General features: G+C 41.9%; 1 protein-coding gene across 8 annotated transcripts in view; it reads right to left on the bottom strand.

The window, feature by feature from the left end:
- Positions 1–2,050: 2,050 nt before the first annotated feature.
- PDS5A (PDS5 cohesin associated factor A) overlaps positions 2,051–24,668 on the bottom strand; it is a 59,600-nt gene continuing 36,982 nt past the window's right edge. For 2 of the 8 annotated variants that reach the window (XM_032223975.1, XM_032223980.1), the window contains exons 21-33: positions 24,032–24,190; positions 23,847–23,915; positions 22,775–22,911; positions 21,197–21,320; positions 19,551–19,755; positions 18,572–18,686; positions 17,782–17,914; positions 17,079–17,216; positions 15,811–15,873; positions 14,434–14,579; positions 13,310–13,418; positions 11,724–12,079; positions 4,149–4,744 (exon numbers count right to left, since the gene is read on the bottom strand). In XM_032223975.1, the coding sequence (XP_032079866.1) occupies positions 4,465–4,744; positions 11,724–12,079; positions 13,310–13,418; positions 14,434–14,579; positions 15,811–15,873; positions 17,079–17,216; positions 17,782–17,914; positions 18,572–18,686; positions 19,551–19,755; positions 21,197–21,320; positions 22,775–22,911; positions 23,847–23,915; positions 24,032–24,190 (2,034 nt within the window). In that variant the 3' untranslated portion in view covers positions 4,149–4,464. Of the gene's footprint in view, positions 3,223–4,148; positions 4,745–11,723; positions 12,080–13,309; positions 13,419–14,433; positions 14,580–15,810; positions 15,874–17,078; positions 17,217–17,781; positions 17,915–18,571; positions 18,687–19,550; positions 19,756–21,196; positions 21,321–22,774; positions 22,912–23,846; positions 23,916–24,031; positions 24,191–24,668 lie in introns of those variants that run through there. The other 6 variants (XM_032223979.1, XM_032223978.1, XM_032223981.1 and 3 more) reach the window with 6 other exon arrangements.

Raw genomic sequence — 24,668 nt, forward strand, 5'->3', positions numbered from 1 at the left:
TTATTTTTATAAATAACTTGAGGTGTAGCTTTTATCTGTGACAATCTTTCCATGACTTGGTCTCCCAAAAGGATGGAAAAAAGATAGCCACCAACTCTGCTCTGTTACTTTCCTGATAGTGAGGACAGCCATTGGTCTGTCTAATGGCACATTAAAATAGTCACTTGGTTTTAGGAAAATATTAGAATGTGCAGAAATGAACAGATTAACGCTGGCAATTAAGGAGAAATAACAAGTTGGAAACAAAAGGAGATTAAACAAGAACAGAAAATATGTCAAGATAGATATATAAATAATTGTATTATGATAAGGATTATCATATTAAATATTATTGCATTTTTATTAGAAGATACATTAAGAGCAAAAAACAAAAACTATGTTCAACTGTTTAATTATCATTTTAAGATTAGAGAGTTCATACTAATGTGAATGTTGTAAATTGTGGTGGTTGTACCCAGATGACGTTATTTAAAGGAAGGTAGAACGTTCGTATTTAAAAAATAAAAACTTTTTATATATTTAAAAAAAGTCACTTGGTCCATCCTGAAAATGTAGACATTTGCTTTCTGGAAAATATGAGGAGGATGAGATTTCAGGATGCCTGTCTTTTGTTTGAAATATTTAACCAACAAACATCGTTTCCCCAACTAAATATAAATCCAAATTCTTTTACTTTAAAGACAATGCGGAAAGCTTTGGAACAGGTTGCAAAGGAAACGATCCTTCCTTCCACTTTCTGTTTCCTTCCCAACTTTCCTTTTTTCTTGTCTTGGCAGCTCCCACACCTCAAGAGGGGAGCTACCAACCCCAGGAAGAGATTCCCCCCCCACTTCCGTTGAGAGGCGGCTCTCGAGCCCCAAAGGCATCAAAGAAGAGTTTAGAAGAGTGGTTATCAACCTGTGGGTCGGGACCCCTTTGGGGGTTGAACCATCCTTTCACAGGGGTCGCCTAAGACCATTGGAAAACACACATTTTTGATGGTCAGAACCGAGACACCAATTTTATGGTTGGGGGTCACCACAACATGAGGGATTGTATTAAAGGGTCGCGGCATTGGGAAGGTTGAGAACCACTGGTTTAGAAGTAAAAAGAAAAGCAGCATCTTCCCTGGAAACCCTGAATGTAGTCAGCCTCTCTTGCTCAGGGGCATCGGATAGGCTGGGCCGGTGCCTACCAAAAGTATTTTGATTTCATTTTCTATCACATCCTCTCACTTTTATAGCAATAAGTGTTCTGACCGAGGCTTACCAAGAACATGAAGCAAACTCCTTGTCCCGACAAAAAGCCCTTTGATTAATTTGCTGCGAGTTCTGCTCATTCACATCCAGCAAAGTCTTTCGATGGAGGATTTACAATCACACACCTCATCTGGCTTGGAGAGCTGCGAGGCTGAGATCTGCAAAACTTGGCCAGGAGCCTCGGAGTCACGAGCCAATTAAGCGAACTAATGGTCTCCTGCAAACTCCACTCCCCTTTTGCTCCTCTTTTATTTCCTCTGGGAGGGGCCATTCATCGTCCACCTGTGGCCTTACTCCCAAGTCAACCCCTGTTCTTTAGCTCTTCCCTTCGTCTGGCAACTCTACTCATGCACATACTGCGAACAGGTTCCAGCTGTTCATCTGCCTCACTGATGTCTGACTCTGAAGGCAGCTGATAACTGTCAGACAGCTCTGGCCCCCTCTCTGCCTCGATACAGAGACCTCATCAGAAGCTTCCCCAGACTCCAGGACTGGCCCATGTTCCTCCCCAACCTCCTGTCTGAATCTGCTGCTGGATACCCAGGCCACTGGTGGGCCACAATAGTTGCCTGGGGAATTCAGAGAGTTGAAGTCCACAACTTTTAAAGTTGCCAAAGTTGTACACCCCCAGCTTGATTACCTGACCCAGAATGTTAAGCATTTATCAACTATGCTACCATTTGTTTTACTGACAAATTATGCTCCACAAAAACCATCTATTTCTTTGGTGCTCGGTCAACATTTGGCAGGAATGGCTGCATATCGGAAAAATGGTTGTGTACAATTGTGGGGGAAAGCAGAAAGATACCAAATGACACCTAGAAGCATTTATTTTATGCAACCAACTTAAATATGATGGTGTGTACTTAAAAGTGTACACTATATGCTGAACAGTGCCTGGTGGGGGAAAAAAATCAACATTGATGCAAGTTTTCTAAATTAAATGTTAAAAAAATGAGTAGGGGAAGGAAAACGTAAAACAGACTCAGTTTCAATCAAGACAAGGCTTGAAATCCTAAACATTTTCAATGTTCCTTACAAAGCTGCCAAAAATCCAACTATTTTAAAAAATTGATTTTTTACATCAATAATAAAAATCTGGTGACAAACATTATAAAATCAAATCCTGGGATGATTTTACTCCATTTAGATTTAGAATATTCCAACAAAACCACAGGAGTAAACCCACTCAGAAGTGATATATGTTTTTTTTTTATAAAACGAACAATATGTACAATTATTGCAACTTATATTAAACTAGGATGGAGGAGGAAATTAAAAAAAGATGAAATGTCTACTTGAAAATCAATCATCAAATGATTAGTCTCCTACTCTTGATAAAAGTCAGAAAGCAACATGTATAAAAATTGCCACTAGGTGACTTCTCAAAGCAGGAACCAAAATCTGTACATCTTATTTTTGCTGGGGGGAAAAAATTATACATGTCTTTAAAATGAAAGCAGATGAGAATTCGGTTTTGCGGTTATGCCTCAGATTAAAAACCATTCGGTAGCCTTCTTCTTTTTCTTGAAAGAAATAAAATAGAGGATGGGCAATACCTAATTAAAAGGTATATGAATTTTAAAACAATGCTATAAGGACCTCTCTCTCTCTCTCTCTTTCTCTCTGACTTTCTTTTTTAAAAAATGCAGCATGAAAATTAATGGAGTAAAACACTTTTAAACTCCAGATGTGCGGAAACTGGAATTAAGTGTTAAGCAATTTGCTTAATTATTGACTTTTCATAAAAAAGTCTCTGGGGAAATAAGTACAGATGCTTTTAGCCTCTCTCAAAGAGTTTCTGCAGATTCGTTTTATCTGAAAAAGGAAGCAGACTTTTCCTTCGGTGTTCCGAGCTGAAAGCCGTATGATCGGAAGTTATTTTCAGTTCCTATACAGGACGTTTCTTGGGTTTTGCAGAAGCAGGGAGCATGCCTTCCTTTGGCTCTCCTTTCTTCCTTTTGCGAGAAACTTTTCTTTTTACCTTGTGGTGGAGGAGGAGGGAAAATAGAGGTTAAAGTCAGGAGAACATTCAGTTCAAAAATCAATTTTTACCATCTTAAAGGACCAACCGTAAATCTTCAACTGTATGGATCACCTGAGCGGAGTAGAGATATTGATTTTAAATATGTGTAAGGGGCCTTGTTTACATCATTTGCCTTGCTGTCCTTTTGACAGCTTTGGAATCAACACAATGCCATTCCTTGGGATGAACCTATGACCGTTTTGCACACTTCCCACTGTTGCAGCATCTCTGTGGTCACATGATCAACATTCTGACGCTCAGCAACTGACTCATATTTATGACGGTTGCAGCATCCCAGGCTCATGTGACCTAGTGGTGAAATACAAATTTTTACTACCAGTTAAGTGGGCATGGCTTGGTGGGTGTGGCAGGGGGGAGGATACTGCAAAATCTCTATTCCCTCCCCACTCCAGGGAAAAGATTGTATTGTATTGTATTTGTATTGTATTTGGTTTATTTGTATGCCGCCCTTCTCCAGGAGGGACTCAGGGCGGCGAACAACTCAAAGGGGAAAGGGAACATAAACAACAGTACACATAATTAAAATACACGAAAATCACACAGCCATACCAGTCGAGAGGGGAGGGGAACTCATCAACCCTGTCATAAATATATGCAGATTGTTGCCAGGTGCTCAAATTTTGATCACATGACCATAGGGATGCTACAACAGTTGTGTGTATGTGTGTGAGGACTGGTTGTAAGTCACTTTGTTCAGTGCCATATAACTTCAGTCTCTAAATGAACGATTGCAAGTCAAGGATTTCCTGTATGTAGAATTGTAACTATTTACTCTTTAAAATGATTGGTTTCCCCCACTTTTTTTCTTCTGTTGTATTTTTTCCACTTTTTAAAAACATACTTTCTATGTATCTTTACCATAATTATCTTTGTTTCTTTCCCTTTTTTTGTCACTGTCTCTAAAGCATTAAATAAATTAACTTTTGTTATCTGAGTTAACTGAATATATAATTCTTAACGTGTTTCCCCCAAAATAAGACTTATTTTCTTTTGACCCCCGAAATAAGCGCTTGCCCTTATTTTCGGGGAGGACTTATTATTTTTGAGGTGCGGGAGGTGGCGGGCGTGGTCACCTCACAACTGCTGCTGCGTTGCAATATTTTCGGGGAGGGCTTATTTTGGGGGGAGGGCTTGTTTTAATGCTCAAAAGCCCGATTGGGCTTATTATCAGGGGAGGTCTTATTTTTGGGGAAACAGGGTAGTAACAAGAGGGACAGAGAAGCCATGGCTCCTATTTTCACCGTTTCCCTCCAGTATTGGGAATTTAATGAACCACCGACGGAGCCCTGATTCTGCTGCCTGATGCACCTTCAGCAAGCCTGCCTCTGTTAGTTCTCTCTCCTCAAGGTCGTCCTGGCTGCTCTCACAAAGCTTAAAAAGATCCATTTCACTCGCGGAATATCCTGGACTGGACTCTATCTCCAAGACTGAATCTCCATCACTGCCCAGCACCTGGCTTCTGAAAAAAGGTCAGAATGGCAAAATCATACGGGGAGCAAAATTCTGACGGAAATCATAAGACTTAACATCTGTGTCTGTTCCTTCCAAAGTGGAACTCGGTTCATTTCTGGTTGGGTTTTTTTTTTTCTTTTTCAAAACTGGAATAGGCTGACAGGAGACATTTCCGTGATTTTAAAAACCACAGGTGAGATTTAGAGATAAGTATAACTGTGTGTAAATATACTTTAAGCTGCGTTTAAGGAATCAGAGGGTATGGCTTACTTGCGTTGAGATACTCCAACAATGATACCCAGCCAACTTCAGATATAAAGAGATGTTGATAAGCTCTTTGCCAAGTACCATGTTTCCCCAAAAATACAACCTTTCCTGAAACTAACGCCTTGCCACATTTTTCGCGTGGGCAAAAATATAAGCCCACCCCCGAAAATAAGCTCCCTGGACACCCCCCCCCTCCGGCCAGGCAGAGCACCGCTCACTGACCTAGCGGTATCCGGAAGGCACCAAGCCATGGGAGCCAGGGGGGAAAGCGCTCACGAATTTTACAAAAACTACACAAGAAAATAATGGATTGGGATTACTTAAATATTTGTATGATGGGAGATTTTAATGTAGATAAGAATATGGACTATAACTCACAAAAAGCAATAAAGTCAAATAGAAAGATACTCCCTACATCCTTTTTTAAAATGATCGATGAGACAGGTTTAAAGGATGTTTGGAGAGAGAGAAATCCTACTAAAAACAATATAGTTTATATTCAAACAGACATTTATCTTATTCTAGAATCAATATGATATGGGTAGCGACTGAATCGGCTTACAACATACAGGAAATTCAGATTGAAACAAGTACCTGGGCAGACCACAACCCAATGATAATTAAATGGAAAGGACAAAGAAAAAGATCTAGGTGGACATTAAACAACACTATATTAAAAAAGAAAGACTTTGTACAGAAAATTGAAAAGGAATTGGCCTTTTTCTTTAAAGAAAATAGAAAAGAGGAGACATCAATGCAGAACCCCTGGGACACAATAAAGGCCTATACCAGAGGCCTGATAATTGACTATACAAAGAAGAGAAATATAAAGAAAAGATAAACACTTAAAGGACTTGACAATGAATATAAGGGTCTTGAAAAAGAACTACAGAACTCCCCACAAAATAAGGACATTAAAGTAAGAATGGATACGATTAAACACAAAATTGGGTTAATGGAAAAAGAGGAATTAGCCCAAAAAATTAGGGGTGGTAAACAGAATTACTTTGAAAATGCTAATAAACCAGGCAGATGGTTGGCATACAAACTGAGAAAAGAGAGAGACTCAAAGAAGATACTGCAGTTAATGGATGATCAAGGGCAAACCTTCTATAGGAATGAAGAGAAGAAAAAAAATTATACAAGATTACTACTGTAAACTATATGATCATGAGAATACAGAAGAGGCAGGAGTGAAACAATACTTACAGGAAGCCAACTTACCCCAGATACCCAAAGAAACCGTAACAATGCTAGAAGGCAAAATAACTATAATGGAGCTAACCGAAGCACTTAAAAAACAAAAGAACGGGAAGGCCCCGGGCCCGGATGGGTACCAGCGGAATTTTATAAGACCCTGCAGGAATCGTTCTCTTCTATTATTAGAAGTTATGAATGAGGTGATGTCAGAGAGGAGAATACCCAAATCATGGTCAGAAGCATATATTACACTTTTACCAAAGGCTGATTCACTACAAATTAAGAATTACAGATCAATCTCACTGTTAAATTCAGATTATAAGTTGTTTGTTTCAATATTGGCTGAACGACTTAAAAAATACTTAAGTAGTTTCATTCACTCTGAGCAAAATGGGTTTCTGCCAAAGAGACAAATTGAAGATAATATGAGGATAATCTTAGATACTTTGGAATATTATGCGGCACATCCTGAAAAACAATTGACATTGATGTTTTTGGATGCTCAGAAGGCATCTGACAACGTGAATTGGCACTTTATGCTGCCCATTATCACCATTACTTTTTGTCAACGTTAGAGGTTTTAAACAGAAATGTCAGAGAAGGAAAAGAAATAAAAGGAATGAAAATCAAAAAGGAAGAATACAAGCTACAAGCATAGAATATCTACAATTAAAATGAACATTCTACCTAGAATTTTACATCTGTTCCAGACGATTCCAATTAGACTAGGGAAGGAATATTTTGATGACTTAAATAAAATAGTGTTGAAGTACATATGGCAGGGGGAAAAAGCAAGAAGAAAGCTAAAATTGTTACAAGATGCAAGAACAAGAGGCGGATTGGGCCTGCCCAATTGGGAACTATATCATCAGGCAGCAAGTTTGATGTGGATTAAAGAATGGATAACACTAAGGAATACCAGATTATTGACCCTTGAAGGACATGATCTATTGTTGGGATGGCATGCCTTTTGATGGTACAAGGGAACTTAAAACACAGGAGTATTTTAGAAGACATTACCTACAGGAGGCTTTGCTACTAAATTGAGAGAAGATTAAAAGACAATATTATTTAAAAATTCCAGTCTGGCTATCAACTATTGAAGCCTTTTCATATGCAATGATATACAAAAAGGAACAAACAGATATGGTGAAATATTGAATGCAGAGGATGAACTGGTTTTCATACATGCAAATACAATCTAGATATGACAAGGACCGTAAAGAGGAAGGTTTGTTATGATAAAATGACTGAGTTAGATAAAATTGTGATGGGTACTGATGAAAAAGTAAGTAAAAAACTTTATGGACACATACTAGAGGTTAAGTTAGAAGAAGAACAAGTTAAAGGAACGATGATAGCTTGGAGGGGAAATTTTGGGCATGGGATTGAATTAGAGAACTGGTAGAAATCGTGGTCTCAAAATTACAAAATTACAATGTCAACAGCATATAAAGAAAATTTGTATAGGATGTTTTACAGGTGGAATCTACCCCCGACGAGAATAGCAAGAATGTTCAAGAATAAATCAGAAAAGTGTTGGAAATGTCATCAGACACGGGGTTCATATTACCATATGTGGTGGACTTGAGCAGAAGCTGAAAGATATTGGACTAAGATCCACACGTGGTTGGAGAAAATGACACAAAAACATATAGACTTTAAACCAGAGACTTTTTTATTGGGAATTATACCAGAAATATATAATAGAGACTTGAAATATTTGATTGTAAACATTTTAACAGCAGCTAGAATTGTATTTGCAAAAAATTGGAAAAATGAGAAAATACCAACGCAGGAGGAAATTATTCAAAAAATTATGGAATATGCGGAAATGAGTAAATTGACACTTGAAATTAGAGAACAAGAAGATGAACAATTTTACAAGGTTTGGGATTTGGGACTTTTTATATTTTAAGAATAATAGAATGATATATGCAATGCTATAAGGGTTTAGCACTGTTAAACAGATTAGAACGATGTAATGGAATGGTGGTGTATGTATGGTTTAGTTTTAGGTTTATTGGACTTATATGCCGCCCTTCTCCCAAAGGACCCAGGGCAGCGTACAACATAAAAACACATATTACAAAAGTTAAAAGAAAGATTAAATAGAATATCCCAAAAACCCTATAGACATTTACAACGAGATTTAGAAATTAGATTAAAAATAACAATTAAAATTAATAATTTTATTCAGGCCAGGCCGGCTTACTGGAAAAGCCAACTTTTTAGGGCCCGCTGGAAGAACTGGTGGTCGGGAATTATGCGAAGCTCCGGGGGCAGCTCATTCCAAACGGAAGGCGCTCTTACAGAGAAGGCTCTGGGAGAACCCCCCTGGGGGTTGCCAGTCTACACTGCCTGACCGACCGCACCATGAGGAGGCCAACTCTGTGGGATCGTACTGGACGGTGGGAGGCTACCAGTGGCAGTAGGTGGTCTCGTAAGTACCCTGGGCCTAAGCCATGGAGTGCTTTAAAGATCATAATTAACACCTTGAATCGCATCCGGAAAACAACCGTCAACCAGTGCAGGCCGCCTAAAAGGGGTGTAACATGGGAGCACCTAGGTACCCCCATGACAACCTGCGTGGCCGCATTCTGGACCAGCTGAAGCCTCCAGGTGCTCTTCAAGGGCAGCCCCATGTAGAGAGTGTTACAGTAGTCCAGGCGAGAAAGGATGAGGGCATGAGTGACTGTGCACAGGGCATCCCGATCCAGGTAGGGGCGCAACTGACGTACCAGGCGAACCTGGTAAAAGGCCCCCCTGGTCATGGCCGTCAGGTGTGCTTCTAAACTAAGCCGCGTATCCAGGAGGACTCCCAGATTGCGGGCCCTCTCTGAGGGGGCTAAGATTTCAATATATAGAATATTTTGTTTAAAACGTAGGAATAATAATTGGGGTTGAACTTTTGATGCAAAATGATGTTGTATGCATGGATTCAATATTTAGAATATTTTGTTTAAAATTAAGGAATAATAATTACAATTGAAAAATTGAACATATAACAATAATGTACTTATGTTTATCTAATGAACAATTTGTGATTTGATATATAATTGTAAGTGGTGACCATGGAAAGGACGCACAAAATCTTGTAACCAAATGACACGCTATATGAAATGGAAGAAGGTTGTGTGTGTTTCATGTTGTTTGTTTGTTTAAAAATAAAAAATATTTTTTTAAAAAAGAGTGGAGGCTTCTTTAAAACCAGAACAAAGCAAAATGCTTCCTCTTAGGCAAAGTGTAAATAAGAATAGGCAGCAGTTTTTATTTCCGTGTTCTGTCCTCCCTGAAGACTCAAGTCCTTTGTGAAATCAGAAATCTTAAAAATTCAAGAGACCTAACCGTCATAGTAGAATAGGAGATAGTTTGATCACACTCCCGACTCCTGGAAAAACCAGGTCTAAAGAAGTCACTGCTGCTAGCAGTCATTTTCTTGAACAATTTGCAGTCACACGCGTATGCAGTCACACACGTATATGAATAACATATCCAAGTGTGCAAAGAGAAGAATTGTGAGAGAAGAATTGTGAGGACAGCCACAGGTGAGTCAGAATGTGGAAGAGAATGGGGATAATAGTGAAACAATAAAGGCTGCTTTGTGCATTTAATTCCCCAAGGAATTGGTAGCCAGGCAAATGATTATTGCTAATGGCAAAAGAGATTTGAGATTCTTTGGGTGGTTTGTCACTTCCCTTACGCATAGAAGACAACACCTTCCATGAACAAAAGACTACCAAATCCTTACTATTTTCAACAGCAGTGCTGATGGGGAAGATAACAGTCAAGAAACACAAGGACAAATAGTCTTCCTTCAGCCTGATAATTTCAAATCTCAAAGCTCCTTATTGTTTTGCAATTAATAGTAATTCCTAACAGCTGCCACTGCTTCTCAGCAGAAATTCTGCTTTCATGCACTGGATGTCCTAACATCATGGCTCTGGTATGAATCCTGCTCCCCTAATTGGATAGCAATTACCGTATTTTTCGGAGTATAAGAAGCTTTTGAGGAGGAAAACAAGGGGGAGGGGGGAGAAACCTGCCTCTGCCTCAAAGCAATTTGCCTCCTTGCAGCCAACAGCAAACAGCCAGTTTCAGTTTCAGTAAAGCCTGATTAGCACAAGGGAAAAAAAATCTGCCTCTGCCTCCCAGCAATTTGCTTCCTTGCAGCCAACAGCCGGTTTTAGTTTCAGTTTCAATACAGCCTGATTAGCACAAGCAGCTGATTGTCGGTTGGATCTGCCCGCAGAGATTGCCATAGCGTATTGCCGCCCCCGTGCACTCCATTTTCTGCCCAGTTCCGGGCAGCAGGGATCACAATGGGCGGAAAATGGGGCACTCGGAGGCCAAAAAATGGGATACGGAGGCCGAAAATGGGGCACTAGGCAATCCCTGCAGTCTGAAACAGCTGATGGTTGGGAGGCCAACAATCAGCTGCTTTGTGCTAATCAGGCTGTGCTGACGCTGAAACAGGCTGTTTGCTGCAAGGAGGCAAATTGCTAGGAGGAAGAGGCCAAAGGGTAGGGGCCGGCGGGTGGGCGGGGCTGCATTCGGAGTATAAGATGCACCCAAATTTTCACTCTCTTTTAGGGGGGGGATGTGTCTTATACTCCGAAAAATACGATAAGCAGATACACATAGATTTGTGGTTGCCACGCAATTTGCGGTTTCAGAGGCACAACATGGGTTATCAACACAACTGGATCTGCTACTGGAATATTACAAATCCCCCTGCTGAGGTTAAATCAGATGCAGCCTTGACTCTGATCTTAGGCATGTTAAAAAGAACTATGAAGGTTGCTATTATTCAAAGGATTTAAGTATGTGGTTCCTTTCCCTTTTGAATCGTCACAAAAGCTTGGAGGATTCTAAGTGGCTGCAGAAGGGAAGATATGTACTCAACGGACGAAGAAAAATTGCAGAATTGTCTCTAGGGGAAATTCAGCAAAGAGAGACGGGTAGGGAGGCAAAGAGCACATAGTGAGAACAGGTTAAGATTTGTCCCAGAGAATAAACAAACAACCTTATCACCAATCTCCTGATAATGAGAAGAATTAATCAGCAGAACAATTTGCCTCCAGGACTTGTGGCTGCTCCAACATTGGAGGTTTTTATGAAGAGACCGGGCAGGGGCGGCAACTTTAAAGAGCCACAAAAGTCCTAATTGGAAACCCCCGTTCAATTCTGGAATTGACTAGAAGTCTGGTTCCCCCCCCCCCACCACCACCACCACCATGGAGTCTCCTCCTAGCGCAGCATCCTTTTTCTTCTACCTGTCCTAACTGAAAGCCCTATCAATTATGGAGCCGACCAGCAACAGGGAGCTGCAGTACAGGGATGAAAGAGCCACATGTGGCTCCAGAGCTGCAGGTTACCAACCCCTGTTATAGGGTCTCCTGCTTGAGCAGAGAGTTGGACTAGAAGTCCTCTAAAGTTCCTTTCAACTCTTAAGGAGTCTTCGGATGCGATTGGCTAACCCCCCCTCCCCCTCCCCGACCAAGCCAGCCTGTGTTTACCTTTGCAGGTCAATCTGCCTCTGTGCTGGTGCTGTTTTCTTTGTGGCCTCTTGCTGCTTTGGTGCCTTGGCGTTGCTTGCCTCCAGTCCGCCCGGACCTTCTTGTGCCGGGGCCGCCCTTTTCCGTCCTCGTCCAGAGGATTTACTCATTTCGGCACTTTTCGTGGTGGCGCCCTGAGATTCGGACTTGGGGGGACGTCCTCGCCGGGGTTTGGGAGGAGCTGGCTGACCCGTTTCGTCCGTTTTCTTCTCTTCTGCTTTTTGATGGAAATTCTCCGTTCCGGCTGCTGTCGTGATTCTTTTTTTGCCCCGATCGGCACTGACATTTTCTTGGGGCGCCTGGTCAGAATTAATCTCCTGGGAAAGAAAACAACTTGGTTTTTTTTGTCAAGCGAGTAGCAGGTGGAGACTGCATCTGTTTGAATCAGCTTGTCTTGCTTGCTGAAATACATTTCCAGGACTATTGGCAACACCAGCAGCCACCTTGAAAGTGTAATTAATCCATGGGGATTTACTGCTGCCAAAGGGATTTCTCGTCTCTACACCAGGCCATTCTCACACTCTATTCACAGGATGCGCAAGTCATCACTTGGCCATATCACAATGAAAAGGCAGTAGTTTTATCATGACTGAGGCAAACTCCTGGTCCAGTTTGATTGGGAAATGGGAGAGCCACTTTGCTCTAGTGATTAAGGCACCAGGCAAAAACTGGGAGACAGAGAGTTCTAGTTGCGGGAGTGAGGCAAGATAGCCAGCCGGGTGACTTTGTGCCAATCACCAGGAGACGGTGAGTTCTAGTCCTACTTTAGACATGAAAGTCAGCTGGGTGACTTTGGGCCAATCACCAGAAGACAGTGAGTTCTAGTCCCTCCTTAGGCATGAAAGCCAGCTAGGGGACTTTGGGCCAATCACTCTCTCTCAGCCCAATCCACCTCACAGGGTTATCACAAAGGAAACAGGAAGAAGGAGGAATATTAGGTCATTATTTTTTAAAATAGCAAAAGCAGGATATAAATAAATAAATAAAAAGCCCAAGTTATTTTTAATTAGCCTCTGGTACACATTTTATACTTAAAAGGAATTACAAGTAGTCCTTGACTTACGAAAGTTCATTTGGTGACTGTTGAAAGTTACAACGGCACTGAAAAATGTGACTTACAGCCTTTTCACACTTACGACCATTGCAGCATCCCCGTGGTCACGTAATCAAAATTCAGACGTTGGACAATGGGTTCATTTTTATGACCATTGCTGTGTTCCCAAGATCACGTGATCCCCTTTTGCAACCTTCTGACAAGCAGTCAGAAGGATGGCCAGATTCACTTAACAACTGCATTGCTAACTTATCAACTGGCGTGATTCATTTAACAACTGCAAGAAAGGCCATAGAATGAGGCAAAACTCACTGAACAAAGGTCTCTCCTAACAGAAATGTTGGCCTCAATTGCGGGGATGACCTTGTAATTCACCGAACTGGAAACATAGACACTCAACATATACTGCTTAATTATTCCAACAATAATTTTAATGGCTTCTTTATTACGATGACCTAAATAACATTTTTTTTTTTAAGAAGCCTGACCATACCTTGTTCTTCACAGGTTCCATTTTGGTTGGAGTGACTGAAATAATTCTCACGGGATTTTCATCGTTTTCACTGACCCCCGTCTCCGATAGATCTGAGCTCGGCTCTCTGCTGGAAAATGTTTTAAAAGATTAACATAAGCTTGGGCTTTTTCCCGCTCCCCCTTGGAGCTACGAAATCAAATGATCAATAAGGAAACGGTGGCCGGCTGAATTGGAAGTTCATTGTCAAATTCAGTGCATTTAGAAAATACTCAAAAATACTCAAAAAGCACAAAACGTTCTGTGCTTTTAGCCCTACTCATCTTTGAGGGTGGGTGAAAAGGGAAGATTTCCTCTTAGGCAACCGTCACGCTTTCCGTAGAGAATGTTATTTATATTAAGAGTTGTACGAATGGTCAGCCTTCCCTTAAAGCAGCCGTGTCTTTCCTGGGGCTGCAACTCTAGCATGAGACCAGGAAAAGGTGCATCTGGTTTAAGGAGGTGCTCACCGGCCTCCAAAGTACGATTTTGCCTCCAACTCGGTACGACTGAACGGCCCTGTCAAATACTGCTACTATATGAAAGCACAGGTCTCCAAGGTCGGCAGTTTTGAGGCTTATGGACTTCAACTCTCAGAATTCCTGACTGGCCTGAGTAATTCTGAGAGTTGAAGTCTTCAAGTTGCCAAGTTCCGAGGCCCCCAATTTAAAGGAAGTTTCCCTGAAGGAATGTAGAAGTATAACAGGAATAGGAATGTCAGTTAAAACACTTCTGAAAGGCAGGTATATAATACAAAATAACTAATCAGCAAGTCTCATTGTTCCCCAAAATATAACAAAGGTTTGGAGAATGGAGAATGAAGATGAAGGATTCACTGATTAAAGAAATATTATTTATGCAGGAGATACACAAGTTTTGCTATTTACGGGCTCTGTTGTATAGTAAATTCAATCCCAAAATGCAATGTTTAGACGGTAAATAGGAAAGTTAAATTATTACCTAAATTTCTGCAATCAGATTGAAAAAGGGCATCAACAGAAAAGACATCCCTCTTCCACATTAGGGCGACTTCAGTACAGTTTCATGCTGAGAAGGAAAACTATGTTAACACAAGAGCCTCTTTTAATACTGAAAATGCCACGAACCTTGTTCTGTTTTCTATTGGAGAATTCAACTCGGAATTTACGCTATTATTATTTCCAGTTTCTGATCCTGTGTTTCGAATATATGGCCTTCTTCCCGTTGCAGATAGGGGTTTATTTACTGCCCCTAAGACGCCGGTTGGCTTCGGCTGTAAAATAGAAAAGTAGTTTACAAAAAAAAAAAAAAAATAGAAAGAAAGAAAAGTAATTGTTCTGCCTCAAGGAAACATTTGAACGTTCGTTTGTCCTGCCTGCTGCAGTTCTTCAGTCTCTTTTGCACTTTCTACATAAACACAATTGTTTTGCTGAGTGAGGCTGTGAGCGTAATTCAGGATTACTCTTCCGTGCTGGAAGCTACTGAGTATTGCAGAAATAAAAGACACCACAGGGAAGGCAGGGAGGTTTTTGGTGTGTGTGTGTGTGAGAGAGTGAGTGAGTGAGTGAGTGTGTGTGTGTGAGAGAGAGAGAGAGACAGAGAGAGAGAGACAGAGAGAGAATATGAATCATTTTATTTTCTTTTTTCTACCACTAAAAATTGCAAGTCTTTTCTTGTCTGTTGTTGGCAACCATCCAAAGCACCCAAGGTAAAAATGCAAATAGGCTTTTAAACAGAGGTAGAGGGGTATATAATCCTCGATTTATAACCGTAATTGAGTCTGCCACCTTCTGAAGTTTAAGTTACCGTAGTACATGCTCTATGTACAATTGAAAATTATTATTCTGCCAGCACAAAATTGTGATGCAATGCTGGCTGCAAGTAGAATTCTAGGTGCTTTGAAGAATACAATCCTAAAATTCAATCCTGACAATGCTCATGATTTCCTCTCTGTTAACGATCCGGATTGCAATCTATTTTTAACTTTCCACCAAATGGAAAGACAGGGGATTTATACTGTGTTATATTATTACAAATCAAGAATGAGTTTTAAATTCTAGAGCTACACCACCTACGGTCTGACCTAAGCATAGTACACAAAATTATCCGCTACAACGTCCTACCTGTCAATGACTACTTCAGTTTCAATCTCAATAATACGAGGGCAAACAATAGATACAAACTTCAAGGTCAACCACTCCAAACTCCAGAGTGGTCAATGCCTAGAATGCTCTACCTGGCTCTGTTGTTACATTCTCAAACTCCCACAGCTTCAACCTTAAACTGTCTACTCTGGACTTCGCCCCATTCCTAAGAGATCCGTAAGGGGGCCTGCATAAGCGCACCAGCATGCCTTCCATCCCTGTCCTACTGTCCCCATTTATTTGTATTCATTTATTTCATTTTTATCCATGTTTATATTTATACCTGCCACCTTGTACATGTTTGACAAAGTAAATAAATAAATAAAATAAAATCAAGAATTAGATCCATAAAAACAATACCTTTCCCGTTAAAAGAAGAACTCGCAACTCTTCGGAGATATAATTCCTATCGTTACAAAAATCCTTCAAAGAAAAGGAGGGAGGGAAAGCATTTCATTGTAAGTTGAAAAATCCAATATTTTCAGGTTCTGATTATTCAATTTGACAGTAATCCCACCCTGTTGCTTCTAGATGCTCCTTAAGTAAATAAAAGCTCATGGAAAGCAGGAGTGACTGACTTGTGGACTTCAACTCCCAGAATTCCCCAGCCAGCATGGGGGAATCCCAATCCCAATCCCACAAATGGTGAAATAAATGCCTTAAATCCAATGATTGGACTTACTGTCTGTTTCTGCGGGGTATCTTCAAGCTATAGATCATATCGTGATGCAAACGACTTTTTAAAAAGGGAACCGTTCAGGAACTGTTTGTTTTTAGAATATTTTCAACTGGATAAATTAAAAATTGGACCCTGCAGTCCAAGAGTCTACATTGATAAAGACATCAAGGACCATAGGCATTTTATGTGTGCTTAAGCTAAAATAGACTTTATTGTCTAGGTAAAGATAAAGGTTCCCCTCGCACATATGTGCTAGTCCTTCCCGACTCTAGGGGGCGGTGCTCATCTCCGTTTCAAAACCGAAGAGCCAGCGCTGTCCGAAGACGTCTTCGTGGTCATGTGGCCAGCATGACTAAATGCTGAAGGTGCATGGAGTGCTGTTCCCTTCCCACCAAAGGTGCTTCCTATTTTTCTACTTGCATTTTTTACCTGCTTTCGAACTGCTAGGTTTGCAGAAGCTGGGACAAGTAATGGGAGCTCACTCCATTACACAGCACTAGGGATTCAAACCGCTGAACTGCCAACCTTTCTGATCGACAAGCTCAGCGCCTTAGCCACTGAGCCACATCCTTTTTATTGTTTACCTTCTTTCTTTTATGACCTGGCCTTTATATAATTTGCTTATATAATACATTGAATATAAAGACAGCTCTACATCCACATATTATATACACACGGGATTTCTTTATTTTATTTTTTGCTTAGTGTTAGAGACTAAGCACCATATGTCTGAACAAACACTAAAAGTAAAGCATTTTCAGCATTGTGCTTCCAATGGAGCGAAAAGCATTTTGGAATACAGTTTTTTTAATTCAGATCACCCATCTTAAACAAAAAAGATAATTTAGAAATCATGGCACAAATCTACAGTGTTTTCTTGTCATATTTGAAGAAACACTTAAGAAAAAGAATGAACTCAAATATTTGACTTGATGGCTTGCCAACTTACCTTTTCAGGTTGCGTAAAAAATTTAGTTGGTAATACCGGATCCTTTGGACATTCTGCATTACATAAAGCACTTTTGCTGTTGATTACGCAGAGGGCTACGTCACATACAGTGTAGAGTTTCTGAAGCACAAAGGAAACCAACACAAGAGAAATCTGCACGTTATTTTGCACTTTTAATTGAAACATCTGCTAATCCCCATCAATAAGTCATCTATCGTAAGAGTGTTATGCTTTTTGTTTTCACTGGATTATACCCGGGAACAAACTAAAGACAGCTTTTTGTTCCAAGATAGCAAACATATTTTAAATGAGGTCTGATCCAGAGAATTCTGGCTCACAAAAATCACAATTCACAGTAAACATGATGTATCTTCAAGTTCCCACCAAAATTAGGTGCTATTTTTGCTAACATAATTTGCTATTCTATTAATGTACCACTCACTGTACTTTTGGCAAATACGCTTTGAAATCTCAGCTGTAATATTTCCCCCCTTACAGAACGCTGTTTTCACTTAGCTTGGCTAACAGTTAAACTAACTATTTTTTTCCTCTTTCCCTCTGTTATTTGAGATTGCTAACACAAAATGCGTACACCTCATTTTTTTTCCCTCTGGAGAGAAATGAGGGACCGCCTGAAGCATCTTGCCCACTCGTTCAAAAACTGACTCTGAACCCTCTTTCTCTCTTTCTTCCCATTCCTTACTTCGCTGGCCTTTGGCTCGTCTGGGGATTGGGCATCCTGGGTAAGCTTGATGCTTTCTGTCATCTTTTTCATGAAGGCGTGACTGTTGTTTTCATTCTTGGTCATTAAAACTTCCAGCATGAACCAGAGGCACCTAAACAGCCAACGGCCAGAAAGATATGAAAACACTTTTCTCAAGATAAAAGGCACACTTTAACCTGATAGGGCCAGCGATGTCCGAAGACGTCTCCGTGGTCATGTGGCCGGCATGACTAAACGCCGAAGGCGCACAGAACGCTGTTCCCTTCCCACCAAAGGTGGTCTCTATTTGTCTACTTGCATTTCTTATGTGCTTTCGAACTGCCAGGTTGGCAGAAGCTGGGACAAGTAACGGGAGCTCACCCGGTTGCGTGGCACTAGGCATTCGAACCGCCAAACTGCCGACCTTTCTGATCGACAAGCTCAGCATCTTAGCCACTGAGCCACCACATCCCTTAATTACTATGCGTAGGAAATAAAAAAAAATGAAAGAACTATGATAGTATTTGTTCTCTCAGACTAATTCCCTTTATGTATCACCAGTTGCCACATGAAATTCAAATGACAAATATTCAGGTGACAAAGATGTACCAAAAAATGGGGGAAAAAAGCAAAAGAAGGCAAATACTTTGGAGAATTGCAAGTGCACCAGAGGTGACAATTATTCTTCTCTTAACAAATCGGGACATCAAATTTGTATTTTAAAAAGTTGAGAAATTTAGCAATTGAAATCCAACATTTTAAAGACGTTTAAATAAAGGGTGACACATACTCCTTGATATCGCGAAGCTGGTCGATATCTTGCTGTTTCGTAAAATCTGGATCGTGAGCCAGCAAATGAATCATATATGGCACCACGTACTCGGGCAACAGAGATACAAGTTTTTCTGGAAGAAGAAAAGAAAGACAAGACATAATCTAAAGGTTATATATGAGTAACTGGGAATACCAACTTTCAATTAATACTGAGTCTCCCCCCAAAATAAGACTTTTCGTTTGACCCCCCCCCCACGAAAAAAGCACTTGGCCTTATTTTCAGGGAGGTCTTATTATTTTTGAGGCGCAGGAGGCGGCGAGCGTGATCACCTCATGGCTGCTGCCGTTTTGCAATATTTTTGGGGAGGTCTTATTTTTTTGGGGGGGAGGCTTATTTTAGCGCATGCGCTCAAAAGCCCGATTGGGCTTATTATCCGGGAAGGTCTTATTTTTCAGGAAACAGAGTAAGTATCCAAGAATTTACTTAATTCTGCTGCAAAGCAAGCAGGGAATATGCACGTGATATATTTTACAAAGCCATACACAGAAATAGAACTATTATGAGAGGAAAAATGGTTCCACCACAAAACCGCGCTCAACTAAACCGCGTCGCTGACGTCATCAACAGGGCGACAACAGTGCGGAGACAGAAGCACGCTGTAAACCCTAAACCTAAAATTAACCCCTAAACCTAAACCTAACCCCCCTAAACCTAATCCTAAACCTAATCCTAAACCTAACCCTTAACCTAACCCTAAACCTAACCCTTAACCTAACCCTAAACCTAACCCTTAACCTAACCCTAAACCTAACCCTTACCTTAAGTTGAATCGGCTTGCTTTCAAAGCGCTATTTAAAGCGCCCTTCTTTCTCCGCGCTGGCTGTTGTCGCCCTGTTGATGACGTCAACAACACGGTTTAATCGGGCGCAGCTTAGTCGAGGGCGGTTTTGACGGGTCACGAGGAAAAATAACCTTTTAAGCAAACGCTACTCACCGTTTGCCATAGGGTTCTGCTTGATGTACTCTCGCCGTATGCTTATATTTTTAAGCAAACATTGCCGAGCATGAGCTCTTCTTTCTTTGACAGGGTCTTTGGCACACAGTGCAAATATTGCCATGTACTCCAATGGGAGCAGTAATTTTACTAGTGCCTTGTGCAGCTTCTGAGCAAATATCTGCCTCACCTGGTAACATTCATCCTACAGGAGCAGAAGACAAGGACAAGTCAACGATGAAGCGAAAAGGGGCAAGCAAACTTTCAGAACAGTGATATGAGATGTGAAAAATCTATGGCACCCCAATCCCCCAGTCCATGGCATGCCAGCAAATGGGCCACGCAAACAAGCGAAGCCCCATCCGTGAGATGCAGGCAGCACGCAAAACCACATCCCACTCCGGTCCACGGAAAAACCTTTCTCCCCGGAACCCGTCCCTGCTGCCCAAAAGATTGGGGGCTACTGATCTATGGCATTATTGGTAAATCATTGATACAATCTATTTACTGTATTTTTCGGAGTACAAGAAGCTCCGAAGTACAAGACACACCTAGCTTTTGGGGAGGGGAAAAAAAAAATATATGCCTCTGCCTTCCAGAAATTTGCCTCCTTGCAACAAACAGCAAATAGCCTGTTTCAGTTTCAGTACAGCCTGAAACAAAAAAATCTGCCTCTGATTCTGCCTCCCAGCAATTTGCCTCCTTGCAGCAAACAGCCTATTTCAGTTTCAGCACAACCTGATTAGCACAAGCAGCTGATTGTCCGGTCTCCCTACATCAGCTGCTTCAGGCTGCAGGGATTGCAGCCCATTGCCACCTCCACATGCCCCATTTTTGGCCTCTGTGCACCCTGTTTTCGGCCTCCGCGCACCCCATTTTCTTCCCATTCCGGGCAGCGGGGATCAGATTGGGCGGAAAAGGGGGCGTGTAGAGGCCAAAAACGGGGCGCACAAAGGCTAAAAATAGGATGCAGAGGCTGAAAATGGAGTGCACGGAGGCGGCAATAAGCAATGACAATCCCTGCAGCCTGAAACAGCTGATCGTCGGGAGGTCGGTCCAACCAACAATCAGCTGCTTGTGCTAATCAGGCTGTGCTGAAGCTGAAACAGGCTGTTTGCTGTTTGCTGCAAGGAGGCAAATTGCTGGGAGACAGAGGCCAAGGGTTGGGAGGCGGTGGGTGGGCGGGACTACATTCAGTGTATAAGTGCACTCAAATTTTAGAGGTGGGAGGAGTGTGTCTTATACTCCCAAAAATACGGTAATTTTATTTTTGTTTCCATTTCATGCTTCCTCGCAAAAACACTATGCGGAAAGAGAAGGCAAGACTCACTACCCACTACTCTTCCGGCCTTCCATAAAGCCACTAAGACCTGGCTGTTCCGGCAGGCCTGGGGCTGTTGATCAGCATCCAGCCCCATTTTAAATGTATGTATGTATGTTGTGTAATTTTAAAATGATTATATTTCTATTTTTAATTTTTATTCCTGTTGTCTGTAAGCCGCCCAGAGTCCCCTGGGAGTGGGCAGCATACAAATACCAATAAACTTCAAACTTCAAACTTCAAGACAGCCCAAACACAAGTTTTATCCTGTTTTAACTCAAATTGCTACCCACTTCAGACACCGCTTGAAACAAGAGCTCCTTACATTAATGACCAGTGCACAGAGCTGGAATTGTTCAGGTGTTATAATTTCGTGGTAACAGGGCTCCTGGGCAAGCTTCATTATGGCACCGCCAGCGGCCAGCCGTAGTCGCGACATGTCTGACTTGCTGTAAATGAGAGGGGGGAGAAGTATAATTTATAAGACAAATGCGCTTAAATCTAAAGACACACAATTCGGCTGATAACACTTAACAAAATGTATCACGTTGATACAATGAGTTCTGGGAGAGATGACGGTTGTCACCCTCTCTTAAAGTCTCACATCAATTAACAAACCCAGATTTTCATGACCAACTTTGGTTATTTTGTTTCCAGCTGTTCATCTTTGTAAGACTGCATGTTTGTGCTAAGATTCTATGTTGACTTACAGTCCACAAGTGACAATTTATACCAGATGTCGGCAACCTTAAACACTCAAATGGCCACAAAGGTCCTAACCGGAAGCCCCCCGTTCAATTCTGGAGCCAACAGGAAGTCCAGTTCCCTCACCATAGAGTCTCCTCCTAGCACGGCGTCCTTTTTCCTCTACCTGTCCTGACCCAAAGCCCTATCAATTGTGGAGCTGACCAGAAAACCCACCCCATGCCATAGTCTCCTCCAGGCGCGTTGTGCTTCCCCACCCCTCCCACCCCAAACCAGAAGTTCCTCTCAAAAGTGTAGTGCCAACGACAGGGAGCCACAGCAGAGGGATGAAAGAGCCACATGTGGCTCCAGAGCCGCGGATTGCTGACCCCTAATTTATACCCATGGGCAAGTCTTGTATTTCTGCTAGATCTGAATCAGCACCCTTAGGGTAACAAATTCAGTTGCAAACAGATTGATATTTCCAAAATCAAGTTGCATACAAGCTAGAAACTATAACTTCAGTATTAACCTTCTATTTTTCCCTCCACTGTGGACTCTATCAAGTATCTTATTTTTTCGCCCTTTAAAGAAGCCATAACGGTAAAGGTTCCCCTCGCACATATGTGCTGGTCGTTCCCGACTCTAGGGGGCGGTGCTCATCTCCGTTTCAAAGCCGAAGAGCCAGCGCTGTCCGAAGATATCTCTGTGGTCATGTGGCCTGCATGGCTAAACACCAAAGGCGCACGAGACGCTGTTCCCTTCCCACCAAAAGTGGCTCCTATTTTTCTACTTACAATTTTACGTGCTTTCGAACTGCTACATTGGCAGAAGCTGGGACAAGTAACAGGAGCTCACTCCGTTACGCGGCGCTAGGGATTCAAACCACCGAATTGCCGACCTTTCTGATCGACAAGCCACTGAGCCACCGCGTCCCATTAAAGAAGCCATAAAGTTTACTTAATCTGTATTCTACACAGACTAAAATGTATATAGCATAGAATATTACAAAAACGCTGCATTTCTCATTCGTACTGAAGGGAAATTTGAACAGCTCCACCCACGCTGAACGTCTGTGCATCTTCAGTATTCCAAATTCAGCAAGGCAAAGTAAAGAACCTTTTTTCCCTTGGGTGAACAGATGTCCCTTGCTGCCTTGCGTGAGGCATATCGATACACATGAAGAGATCAGAGCGGTGACCTATGTCAAAAGCCTTGCCTAATTCTCTTCTGTTCTGTCAAGTCTCCTTCGCTGACCAGCATGGCTGACAGTAACCGAAGCGTTGAATTTGCAGATTTGGACTGGTTGTTCTTCATCCCCAAGAGCCAACGCACCAGGAGTTTAATGGCTTGAACCTGTTATAAAAACATGGAATACCGCTGTGAGGAAGTCTGTTTCACTTCCAGTCCACGAAAATCAGTTCTAAAGAAAAAGGGACAGGGTCTTTCGGTTGCCAATGCCAGAAAACTAAAAATAAGCAATGCAAAAGCAGAGATGGCCCAATGGGGTTCAAAGCCTCTCCGGCATCTTTCCAAATCAAGAAAGGCCCCACCCGGTTTCCTATGGGGAGACTGTGCAAAGCTGCAACACCTTCTGGCCTACAATCCTAGGGCTGAAGGGGACCTTGGAGATCTTCTAGTCTAACCCTCCCTGTTCTGACCGAGGCTTCCCAAGACCATGAAGCAAACTCCTTGTCCCAACAAAAACCCTTTATTACTTTACTGTGAATGCTGCTCATCCAGCAAAGTCTTTCAAAGGAGGATTTACAGTCACAGACCTTATCTGGCTTGGAGAGCTGCCAGGCCGACATCTGCAAAACTTGGCAAAGTGTCTCAGAGAGTCACGAACCAACTAAACAAACTAATGGTCTCCTGCAAACTCCACTCCCCTTTCGCTCCTCTTTTATTTCCTCTGGGACGGGCCATTCATCCTCCACCTGTGGCCTTAGTCCCAAGTCCAGCCTTGTTCTTTAGCTGCTCCCTTTGTCTGGCAACTCTGTGCATGCGCACACTGGGAACAGGCTCCAGCTGTTCTTCTGCCTCACAGATGTCTGACTCCGAAGGCAGCTGATAACTGTCGGACGGCTCTGGCCCCCTCTCTGCCTCCGACACAGAGCCCTCATCAGAGCCTTCCCCAGATTCCAAGACTGGCCCATCTTCCTCCCCAACCTCCTCACTGTCCGAATCTGCCGCCAGCTCCGTTGCCGGGCCACAACACTTTCCTGTAACTAACAGAACATATATCAACCCTCATGGGTTGTCCGTGCTTCATAGTTAAAGGAACTTCATACCTTTGCTAGGACTTCCGGGGACACCTCTTCGTCCGGAGACCACAATTTCCCATTTTTTTCACCTGTAGACTGCAAGATTTTAAACGATTAAAAATCTACCCAAGACAGACATTTCAGTATTGACGCTAATCCTCTGTCCTTTTTCCCCCTTCCCATTGCATTTGGCAAAATTATACTCAACGTACCCTATCGTTCATAAGAAGATCTTTCACAATGAAATTTGCAACTACGGATTTCATGGGGGATGCAAATTGGTCTGGGGCCAGCATGGAAATGTGGCCCAAGGAAACTAGGGGAGTTATCAGCTGCTCCGGAACATCAGCATTCAAACTCCGACTTAAAGGCTGAAGGGAGAGAAAACAAAGGATTAAGAGCTGCACGTTAGGACAGTCTTTAAAAATAAATTATTGTACTGTCTTGATTAAGTTTATTACATATATAAATCTCCAAAAACGCAATGTAATGCAAGCTCAGTTTCTTAATATACTGTTAGAAGAGTATATTCCAAAAACCTCTAACATTTTGCCTTTAATTTTCCAGCTACTCAAATACAGCTTTATTTATCTTGCTGTTTGAAGAATGCAGTATTGCAGGCTAATTCTATCGACTGCCAGCAGTTTGATCCTGACCAGCTCAAGGTGACTCAGCTTTGCATCCTTCCAAGGTGGGTAAAATGAGGACCCAGATTGTTGGGGGTAAGAGGCTGACTGCTCAGGGAGGTCCATAAAGTATTGTGAAGCCGCATATAAGTCTAAGTGCTATTGCTATGGCCCTTCCCTCCCTTCCTTCTGTGGTGGTGCAGTGGTTAGAATGCAGTACTGC

This window comes from Thamnophis elegans, chromosome 9 (assembly GCF_009769535.1).
Source record: "Thamnophis elegans isolate rThaEle1 chromosome 9, rThaEle1.pri, whole genome shotgun sequence".
Taxonomy (NCBI): domain Eukaryota; kingdom Metazoa; phylum Chordata; class Lepidosauria; order Squamata; family Colubridae; genus Thamnophis; species Thamnophis elegans.